The following is a 12139-nucleotide window of genomic DNA, read 5'->3' as shown; positions in this document are numbered from 1 at the left end:
AGTTAAAAAAAGTTTTTGTAATTCTGTTTAATCCTCTCAAAAGTTATTAGAAATCTCCATATTTATTACTTTCATCCTACACATCAAATATTTTACTTTCAAAACAGTAATAAATCACTGAAAAATATTTTCCACAGAATTTTAATAAAGCAACTAAACTGGACATGTGAAAGTAAAATGACTCCAAGAAGAGAAAAGCAAAAATAATTATTGCTAGAAACTTTTAAGAGATTATTAGGTCTTTCTTTTTCCTTTTTTTTTTTTTTTTTTTTCTGTTTTAACTTGAGAGAGATAAAAGGAATGGAGTCTTCCTTAACTTTTTTTAAAATTAATTAATTTATTTTAATTGGAGGCTAATTACTTTACAATGATGTAGTGGTTTTTGACATGAATCACCCAATGGGTGTACATATGTCTCCCATCCTGAACCCCCCTCCCACCTCCCTCCCCATCCCATCCCTCAGGGTCATCCCAGTGCACCAGCCCTGAGTACCCTGTCTCATGCATCGAACCAGGACTGGCTATCTATTTCACATATGGTAATATACATGTTTCAATGGTATTCTCTCAAATCATCCCACCCTCGCCTTCTCCCAGAGTCTAAAAGTCTGTTCTTTACATCTGTGTCTCTTCTGCTGTCTTGCATGTAGGGTCATCGTTACCATCTTTCTAAATTCTGTTTATATGTGCTAATATACTGAATTGGTGTTTTTCTTTCTGACTTACTTCACTCTGTATAATAGGCTCCAGTTTCATCGACCTCATTAGAATTGATTCAAATGCATTCTTTTTAATAGCTGAGTATTGGGGGCAGGAGGAGAAGGGGACGACAGAGGATGAGATGGCTGGATGGCATCACTGACTCGATGGACGTGGGTCTCGGTGAACTCTGGGAGTTGGTGATGGACAGGGAGGCCTGGCGTGTTGCAATTCATGGGGTCGAAGAGAGTCAGACACGACTGAGCGACTGAACTGAACTGAACTGAACTGAACATTGTTTATATGTACCACAGCTTTCTTATCCATTCGTCTGCCGATGGACATCTAGGTTGCTTCCACGTCCTAGCTGTTGTAAACAGTGCTGCAACTAACATTGGGGTACACGTGTCACTTTCAATTCTGGTTTCCTTGGCGTGTATGCCCAGATTGCTGGGTCGTATGGTAGTTCTATTTCCAGTTTTTTAAGGGATCTCCACACTGTTCTCCATAGTGGCTGTACTAGTTTGCATTCCCACCAACAGTGTAAGAGGGTTCCTTTTTCTCCATACTCTCTCCAGCACTTATTGTTTGTAGACATTTTGAAAGCAGCCATTTTGACTGGCATGAGATGGTACCTCATTGTGGTTTTAATTTGCATTTCTCTGACACTGAGTGATGTTGAGCATCTTTTCATGTGTTTGTTAGCCATCTGTATGTCTTCTTTGGATAAATGTTGGTTTAGTTCTTTGGCCCATTTTTTGACTGGGTCATTTATTTTTCTGGAATTGAGCTGCAGGAGCTGCTTGTATATTTTTGAGATTAATTCTTTGTCAGGTGCTTTGTTTGCTATTATTTTCTCCCATTCTGAAAGCTGTCTTCTCACCTTGCTTATAGTTTCCTTTATTGTGCAAAAGCTTTTAAGTTTAATTAGGTCCCATTTCGGAGAAGGTGATGGCACCCCACTCCAGTACTCCTGCCTGGAAAACCCCATGGACGGAGGAGCCTTGTAGGCTGTAGTCCATGAGGTCGCGAAGAGTCGCACAGGACTGAGCGACTTCACTTTCACTTTTCACTTTCATGCATTGGAGAAGGAAATGGCAACCCACTCCAGTGTTCTTGCCTGGAGAATCCCGGGGACGGGGGAGCCTGGTGGGCTGCCGTCTATGGGATTGCACAGAGTCGGACATGACTGAAGCTACTTAGCAGCAGTAGCAGCAGCAGCAGGTCCCATTTGTTTGTTTTTGCTTTTATTTCCATTATTCTGGGAGGTGGGTCATAGAAGATCCTGCTGTGATTTATGTCAGAGAGTGTTTTGCCTATGTTCTCCTCTAAGAGTTTTATAGTATCTGGTCTTATGTTTGGATCTTTGATCCATTTTATTTTTGTGTATGGTGTTAGAAAGTGTTCTAGTTTTACTCTTTTACAGTAGTTGACCAGTTCTCCCAGCACCACTTGTTAAAGAGATTGTCTTTTCTTCATTGTATATTCTTGCCTCTTTGTCAAAGATAAGATGTCCATAGGTGCATGGATTTATATCTGGGCTGCTTTGTTCCATTAATCTATATTTCTGTCTTTGTGCCAGTACCATACTGTCTTGATGACTGTTGATTTGTAGTATAGTCTGAAGTTGGGCAGGTTGATACCTCCAGTTCCATTCTTCTTTCTCAAGATTGCTTTGGCTATTCAAGGTTTTTTGTATTTCCATACAAATTGTGAAATTATTTGTTCTAGTTTTCCAAAAAATACCATTGGTAGCTTCATAGGGATTGCATTGTGGCAAAGGCAATGGCACCCCAATCCAGTACTCTTGCCTGGAAAATCCCATGGATGGAGGAGCCTGGTAAGCTGCAGTCCATGGGGTCATGAAGAGTTGGACACGACTGAGCGACTTCCCTTTCACTTTTCACTTTCATGCATTGGAGAAGGAAATGGCAACCCACTTCAGTGTTCTTGCCTGGAGAATCCCAGGGACAGGATGCCGTCTATGGGGTCACGTAGTCAGACACTACTGAAGTGATTTAGCAGCAGTAGCAGCAGCAGGGATTGCACTGAATCTATAGATTGCTTTGAGTAGTATACTCGTTTTCACTATATTGATTCTTTTGATCCATGAACATGGTATATTTCTCCATCTATTTGTGTCATTTTTGAGTTCTTTCATCAGTGTTTTATAGTTTTCTATATACAGGTCTTTTGTTTCTTTAGGTACATTTATTCCTATTTTATTCTTTTTGTTGCACTGACGAATGAAATTGTTTCCTTAATTTCTCTGTTTTCTCACTGTTAGTATATAGGAATGCAAGGGATTTCTGTGTGTTAATTTTACATCCTGCAACTTTACTATATTCATTGATTAGCTCTAGTAGTGTTCTGGTGGTGTCTTTAGGGTTTTCTATGTAGAGGATCATGTCATCTGCAAACAGTGAAAGTTTTACTTCTTCTTTTATAATCTGGATTCCTTTTATTTCTTTTTCTTTTCTTATTGCTGTGGTTAAAACTTCCAAAACTATGTTGAATAGTAGGGGTGAGAGTGGGCACCCTTGTCTTGTTCCTGACTTTGGGGGAAATGCTTTCAATTTTTCACCACTGAGGATAATGTCTGCTGTGGGTTTATCATATATGGCTTTTATTATGTTGAGGTATGTTCCTTCTATGCCTGCTTTCTGGAGGGTTTTTATCGTAAATGGATGTTGAATTTTGTCAAAGGCTTTCTCTGCATTTACTGAGATAATCATATGGTTTTTATCTTTCAATTTGTTAATGTGGTGTATCACACTGATTGATTTGAAAATATTGAAGAATCCTTGCATCCCTGGGATAAAGCCCACTTGGTCATGATTTATAATCTTTTTAATATGTTGTTGGATTCTGTTTGCTAGAATTTTGTCAAGGATTTTTGCATCTGTGTTCATCAGTGATATTGGCCTGTAGTTTTCTTTTTTTGTTGCCTCTTTGTCTGGTTTTGGTATTAGGGTGACTCGTGGCCTCATAGAATGAGTCTGGAAGTCTACCTTCCTCTGTAATTTTCTGGAAGAGTCTGAGTAGGATAGATGTTAGCTCTTCTCTAAATTTTTGGTAGAATTTACCTGTGAAGCCATCTGGTCCTGGGCTTTTGTTTGTTGGAAGGTTTTTTATTACAGTTTTGATTTCTGTGCTTGTGATGGGTCTGTTAAGATTTTCTATTTCTTCCTGGTTCAGTTTTGGAAGGTTATACTTTTCTAAGAATTCGTCCATTTCTTCCAAGTTGTCCATTTTATTGGCTGATAGTTTCGTATTTCTTTGTTGTCTGTTGTGATTTCCCCATTTTCATTTCTAATTTTGTTGCATTTGATTCTTCTCCCTTTTTTTATTGATGAGTCTGGCTAATGGTTTGTCTAGTTTATTTATCTTCTCAAAGAACCAACTTTTAGCTTTGTTCATTTTTGCTACAGTCTCCTTTGTTGCTTTTTTCATTTATTTCTGCCCTAATTTTTATGATTTCTTTCCTTCTACTAACCCTGGGGTTCTTTATTTCTTCCTTTTCTAGTTGCGTTAGGTGTAAAGTTAGGTTATTTATTTGATTTTTCTCTTGTTTCTTGAGGTATTGCTTATCTTCTTTTTTAATCAACCGTAATGTCCTAAAACCATTCAAGATTGATGCCTTCCATGGTCTAGCTAAATGCTAACTACATACATCCCTCGAGGGAACATAACTACTCATAAGAGAAAGGTATGGAGTGGAGGGAGGCAAACAAGCAGGAAATGAAGACAACTTAGTAGAAATAACTTAGCAGAAACAGAACTTTGCAAATGGGAGATAATCCAAGTTCAGGCTTAGTCATATGAAAGAGAAAAATGGGGAGTTTACTAAAGAAGACAGCTATGCAAGTGTGATGGCAGGAGGTAGATAAGAACTCTCTGCACCTTCTTTTCAATTTTGTCATGAACCTAAAACTGTTCTAAAAAATAAAGCCTTTTCAAAAGATAAATTAATAATAATATATTAAGACTAAGTAGGGCTTATCCCAGGAACAAAAGAAAGCTTCAGTGTTAAGATATATTTCCACTTAATTCATAAAATAAATAAAACTAAGCTGGAAAGAAAACTATATTCTAGCTATATATTTACAGTAGATAAAAAGCCATTTGACAACACTGAACACCTAATCTTGATTAAAAGTAAAATAATAAACAAAATGGAGAAAGAGAAGTCGATGAAAACACAAAGGCCTACAATAGCCAAAACAACTTTAAAAAAGAAGTACCAAGTTGGAAGATTAAGTCTGTCTGATTTCAAGATTTATTATAAACAAAAGTAGTCAAGACACTACCACCACAAAGACAGATAATACAGATCAAGGGCACAGAACAAAGCCTTTAGCAATAGGCCCAAACATACATGACAACTTCTTTTTTATAAAGATGCAAAAGGAACTCAATGGAAAAAAAAAAAGGATCGTCTCATTAATACTTGGTACAGGAACAACTGGATATCCAAATGCAAAACAAACAAAACCTATCAACAGGCTAAAACAACCCTAATGTCTATGACTATGGATTAGTTAAGTAAAGTATGATATAATGATAAGATGGAAATTTGTACATCTATAAAAAAAAAAGATTGAAGGAGATCTCTATGTACCAAAACTGGCACAAAGACGACTCAAGATAAATTTTTAAGTTAAAAAAAAAAAAAGGCAAAGTATAGGAAAGGAAGTCAAGAATCACCTCCTGGGTAAGGGTGGTAAGAATATAAATAAATGTACTTGCTTGTATAAAGAAATTCTGATGGATACAATAAATGCTGATAGCAATGGTTACTCTTCTAAGATGATAAACAGAAACTATCTATTGTCTGACTTTAAAAATTTTGTTAACCATATTTAATCTATTGATATAATTATTTTTTAACTGGCCTTCAAACTGGAAATGCAAATAAAATTGTAATTTAAGAAACTGCTACTTATTAATACTATTTAGGATGCTGCGTTCTAACATCTATGCATGTATATTAAGTTAAAAATTGAACAACTCATTATCCCTTCACTAGTTTGATGGATCAAATTAGACAAAATGAAGAGGCTGTTTATAGAGCTTGTGCTAATAAAGTTCTAAAATCAGTTATGTTCAAGATTTTATGAACAGACAGAAATGAAATTCTACTTTTTTCTACCCAAAAGTACACATTTTTCAGAATTATAGTTTGTTTAAAACTATCTAAAACCTAGCCTTCCTCAGAGAAATGATACATATTTCCCTGCTGCAGGAACAACTGGATATCCATATGCAAAACAAACAAAAACCTATCAACCTGCTAAAAATAACCCTAATGTCTATGACTATGGATTAGTTAAGTAAAGTATGGTATAATGATAAGATGGAAATCTATGCATCTATAAAAAAAAAAGATCGAAGGAGATCTCTATGTACCAAAACTGGCACAAAGGAGACTCAAGATAAATTGAATGCTACATCATTCATAATACCACTACTTTACAATTCCCATTAACAAAGATAAAAATAATAAGAATCTCCAGAGCAATAACCTGTCAACTGTAGCTACTATTCTATAACTGGTGTTACCACAGCCTGCTTTAGACCTACTCTGCTATAAAACGTGCTTTCTCTCTGTATTCCACAACTCTATACCTTGGTAAGAGAAACTGAGAACAAAAAATAACAGTAATAACTAAAAAAGGAAGGAAAGGTGACATATTTAAAATGCCAAATATTAGAACTGCTTTAAAAGAATTTCCTATGATAATTTCAAAGAGGGATTTCATAAAGTACAAAGGAAAATAAGAGCATCACATTTTTCTACTGAAAAACTACGAGAAGTTGTTCACCATAACTACTTAAGATCCCTGAAGAACAATTTTCTAAGCATTTCTAAGCAGCACTGATTCTGACTAATAAAACTACACTAACACGTTTTCTTAAACGCTAAACTTTGAATTATGGCAACACAAGCTGTCAAAATGGTTTTTTTAAAAAACTGAAAGAATCTGGCTTCTGCTCAACTTTTATGCTTTATTAATAATTTAGAAAATATTTCTATAAGGGTACAAAGCTGAAACTCCAATACTTTGGCCACTTGATGCAAAGAGCTGACTCATTGGAAAAGACCCTGATGCTGGGAAAGATGAGGGCAGGAGGAGAAGGGGACGACAGAGGATAAGATGGTTGGATGGCATCACCGACTCAATGGACATGGGTTTGTGTGGACTCTGGGAGCTGGTGATGGACAGGGAGGCCTGGCGTGCTGTGGTTCATGGGGTCGCAAAGAGTCAGATATGACTGAGCGACTGAACTGAACTGAACTGAACATAACTCCAGTTTTCCATGAAGGGTGTGATCTGCACTAAATGTTAACATTATCCTTACCCTACCAACTGGGCAGGGCACAGAAGTGTATGGCTCTTATAGGCACCCCTATTCCTGCAGCCAAAACAGACTAAAGGCAAGCAGTGAACTATAGGAAGGCTGTGGCACCAGAAGTCAACCAACAGGACCATGCCAAGCAGGCATTATGCAAAATGTGAAAATGTAAGTTTGTATCTGTTGAAAAAAAAAGATAGGCATTCAACTGGGCTAAGATTATTGCTAATATTATATCCAAGGCCTAATACCAAATTGAGCAGACTTGAGCAGAAGCAGTTCAAATACAACATAAACTTACATCATCCAACATGTGAGATTATACCAGAAAAAAATTTAAAACATGTAATTGCTCATGTTGCTTTATTTCCTGTATTCTTCTATCCTAACCACCCCTCTTCTGAAACATAACAATTCCATGGTGCATCTTTACTGTCAAATACTATGCAGCAATTACAAATCTCTTTGCATGACATGGAAATATTTCCAAGTAAGTATTTCCAAGTACTGTTAAGTGAAATAAATCCAGAATATTTAGTATGATGCATTTTCAGTGTCAAAACAACAAAAAAGCAATAACAAAAGAAAACTCTCCATGTATATATATACATCCATATATATAAATTAGTTTTTTAAAGACTACACACTAAACACTGTTGACCTTCAGAAGGCCTAACAGGTGATTTTCACTTTATATAATTCTATTCTCTTCACAGTTTTTTAAAAAACATAAACCAACCACCATGAATCAAATACTATTATGAGAAACAAGGAACTTAAGTTTTCATCACTAAAATCTTACCAAGATAAAGTAGATAAACAATGACCTACTGTACAGCACAAAGAACTATATTCAACATTATACAATAACCTATAATGAAAAAGAATATATATACATATATATGCAACTGAATTAATTTGCTGTACACCCGAAACTAACACAACATTGTAAATCGATTATATTTAAATTTAAAAAAAAAACAGAATTTTGTGAATTTGCAGACTTGAGATTTTACATGTCTGTCCAAAACAGTGCTATATTCAAGTAATTTCTGGAAAAATCAAGACAAGAGGGCCTCAAAATGTCATTCATATACCTTTCACAAGTTAAACTTTGATACACTGTAAGTACTAATTAGAAAACTTTACCTTTCTTGAAGCATAGATGTCAAAAAATGGCTTATGTCTGACACTGAATGGTTCCTGTGTTTTGTCAATGAGCCCTGTCTTCATTTTTTCATGTCGAGGATTTATTATTTCTCTTTCTATACACTGAAGACGAATATTAAAATCACAATCTCCAACCGGCTGTGCCTGAATTAAACCAGACAATTATTTAAATTTCAACACTAAAAACTATTGTATCAGCATAGTTATTTAGGCTGTCACACTATACATAGCAGTCTATATAAACAGCGTCCTTTGGAGCTGCCCAATGCACATCCTGCACCACTGTACGTGCCAGCCCTGAAAGACTAATGATAGAAGCATACCTAAACATGCAAATACACATACACAGAATTATTTAAATTATAAATATATAAAAGAATATAGGGGAATGACATAAATCTCCTCAAATACAAATTTTAGAGCCAAAGCTTTCACATCTTAATTAAAGTATTAATATACTCACTAATCACTTTTATTATTTATATGAATTAGTAAAACCTGCGTAAAAACTAAAATCCAAGTAGGTAGGAAAGTATATGTAAACAACACGCCAAAATAAGCAAAAAAAAAAACCAAAAAACATCGTTTTGTTGTTTAAAATGCTAACACCTTACAGCCATCAAGAAGAAGATATTTATTAAAGAAACACATTACCAACTCTGAAAACTAATAAAGAACAGTTTATAAAATACATTCAAAAAAGAAAGTAATCCACTCCTCCATATGTATATACACAGTATATATAATATGGTATACATATATGATGAGGTTCCCAGGTGGCACAGTAGTAAAGAATCCACCTGCCAATGGAGGAGACACAGGAGACATGGGTTTGATCCCTGGATCAGGAAGATTCCCTGGAGGAGGAAATGGCAACCCACTCCAGCATTCTTGCCTGGAAAGTTCCATGAACAAAGGATGGGCCACAGTCCATGGGTTTGCAAAAAGCTGGACATGACTGAGCATGCATGCAGCCAGAGGCATACATATGTGATATATATACATGGTTTGAATGATGAAATAAAAAGCACATGTAATGCTTTTGTATGAGTTGAGGATAGGGGTCTGCCCTCTCCTAAGTGGATATACAAATATAGCTGTAACACTTCACTTGGATGACAGTAATGGTCCAGATAAGCAGCATCACCTCAATAGGATACCAAGTACTCTCTTCTTTACTTCAGAATTAGATACCCTTCCCAGCATTTTCCCTATCTTTTCTGCCTTCTTCCTCTTCTCTAATCTATATTACTCAACCTAACATTTACCCAACCTATTGTTTACAAAGAGGGGACAACACTTGCTTAAGCTGTGAAATTAAATACACCCCATTAAATACGCCTCAAGGATGACTTTTTCTCAACTTTGGAAGGATGACAATTTTGATACTCAGCAAAAAATACAGAGCAAAACAAAGTGAATGAGAGCTAGATATGAGGTAGAATATGTTCCCTTTATATAATGGCATACAGCTGTTTGTAACAGATGTTTATTGAGGAAATGGTAGTTAGTAAATAACCATGTAGTCCATCTGCAATCTTTTCCACGTCACCTATGTCATCAACAAGGTTGAAAAACCTAAAATGTCAGGTTCATTTATTAGATGAGTTCAGACTCCTATAAAATTACAGTGAAACAAGCAAGGCTTCTTTTTAAGAAACAAAATAATCTAAAAATTATAGATAGAAAGTAAGTTCACCTTCAAATCTGTGTTACCCATGATAAAGGAAGTTCCTAATAGATGTGCTGAATTATGGAGAATAGACTACAGGAAGCACTCAGACTACTGACTTTTCAATAGTCTTCCGTGTTTTGAGTTCTTTCTTAGGTCAAAACACTACCCACACTGCCAGTGGAGTTATCTTTCAAAACAATTAAAGTATGATCATATCATTAACATAACTAAAACCCTTCAGCGGTATCCTATTTTATACAGAACTGAGCTAAAACGCCTTATTCAAGTAATCTGGCTTCCAACCACCAATCCATTCTCATTTACTACTACATCCCACATCTCACCACATATCAAGTACGCAAATGTCCATCTAATGCTCCTGACCTCTTAGGCTCACTCCTTCAAAATTAATGGGCCACTTTCTCTGTCTACAACTCCACACTTCAAATGACTCAACTATACCCAGGGTAACCTGGAATATGTTCACCTCTCTGTTACCTCTCATATATCTCCCATATACTTCCCTATTTCTCCCTAATATCTTTGATACTATACTTATGAAACTTTTATAATTATTTCTTTAATTTACATCCCCATTCATAAGTGCACAACAAGTTTCTTTTAATTTTGCATTCAATCTAAACACATATCCTAACAATTGTGTATAATACATGCATATTAGCCTCTAATAAATTGCATATATACACAACTGTATATTATAAAACAGACAAAAACTGAATAACAGATTAAGAATAAATCTTTCTTCTTTTCAAATCCCAATGAACTGTTGAGAAAGTAGCCTTTTTTGGAGGTCAGTACACTAAATCATAAATTCCCTGGAGGCAAGAAATCATGTCCTAGTCTTCTGTGTATTCCTGATACCTAGAATAATACTTGACATACAAAAAATTATCAATGAAATTACTGCTTGACAAAATAGTAAACTAAGGAATTAAAAAGTTTTAAACTATTATCTCAAAAAATTTTTTCTCATAGTGACCTTGATTTGATAAATCAAAATAAACAAAGTGGTTAATCATCAGTGAAAGTGAAAGTCGCTCAGTGGTGTCTGCCTCTTTGTGACCCCATGGACTATACAGTCCATGGAATTCTCCAGGTCACAATAGTGGAGTGGGTAGCTGTTTCCTTCTCCAGGGAATCTTCCCAACCCAGGGATGGAACTCAGGTCTCCTGCACTGCAGGCAGATTCTGTACCAGTTGAGCCACCATGAAGCCCTAAATGAAACCATCAATGAAAGCTCCATGGTAAATTAAAGAATTAAACATATGATGCTTTCAATTATATCTTATTATCAGAAATGTGAAAAATGTGACATTAAAACCAATAAAAAATAGTAACAGGCACTCAATAAATACTTATTGAATGAATGATTATAAACCTAGAGATGAAAACCATGAATTCATCATTTTTACAGCAAAATATAGATGAATTTCCTAAACAAGACACAAAAGCACAAACTTGGAGATCCGGTGACTTTGATTTCACTAAAATGAAAAAAATTCTGTGCCTCAATAGATATTAATTTGGAAAACATATTGTTTGCCACATATATAACTAAGAAAGGATTAGAATCCAGGAAGGATAACTATTAGAAGATTATTTGAACTTGCAATTAAATCACAAAAGAAAAATTCAAGCAAGTAAAAATAAACATGAAATATGCTTAACTTCAAACTTCCCCAGTAGTCCAGTGGTTGGGAACCTGCCTGCCAAAGCAGGGCCAAGTGTTAGTCACTCATTTGTGGCCGACTCTTTGGCGACCCCATGGACTATAGCCCAACCAGGCTCCTCTGTCCATGGAATTCTCCAGGCAAGAACACTGGAATGGGTTGCCATTTCCTTCTCCAAGGGATGTTCCTGACCCAGGGATCAGAGCGGGGCCTCCTGCATTGCAGGCAGATTCTTTACCATCTGAACCACCCACCAGGGAAGCTCAGGAACATGGGTTCAATCCCTGGTGTGGGAAGATCCCACATGCTGCAGGGCAACTAAGTCTGTGCACAACTACTGAGCCAGCACTCTAGAGACCGTGAGCCGCAACTACTGAAGCCCACACACCCTACAGTCCACACTTCGCAACAAAAGAAATCGCTGCAATGAGAAGTCCGAGCACCACAACTAGACAGTATCCTGCTCTACTGCAGCTTGAGAAAGCCTGCACCCAGCAATGAAGACCCAGGGCAGCCCGAAACAAATAAATAGGTAAAAATAAAAAT

At 36.2% G+C, this 12139-nt stretch overlaps 1 protein-coding gene across 4 annotated transcripts in view; it reads right to left on the bottom strand.

Annotated features, from left to right (window-relative positions):
• Positions 1-12139, bottom strand: part of RNGTT (RNA guanylyltransferase and 5'-phosphatase) — a 242429-nt gene that overhangs the window by 137436 nt on the left and 92854 nt on the right. For all 4 annotated transcript variants that reach the window (XR_015133147.1, XR_015133148.1, XM_086317774.1 and 1 more), the window contains one exon: positions 8206-8370. Coding sequence is in view for 2 of the 4 variants with exons in the window: in XM_086317774.1 (XP_086173900.1) it covers positions 8206-8370 (165 nt within the window). In the remaining 2 variants the exon portion in view is untranslated. The remainder of the gene's footprint in view (positions 1-8205; positions 8371-12139) is intronic.

The sequence above is a fragment of the Bos grunniens genome, chromosome 9 (assembly GCF_055505025.1).
Source record: "Bos grunniens cultivar Pamir isolate PY7600 chromosome 9, Bosgru_T2T1.0, whole genome shotgun sequence".
NCBI lineage: Eukaryota > Metazoa > Chordata > Mammalia > Artiodactyla > Bovidae > Bos > Bos grunniens.
Note: the sequence above shows the minus strand (reverse complement) of the source record. Positions and strands in the feature narration are given on the sequence as shown.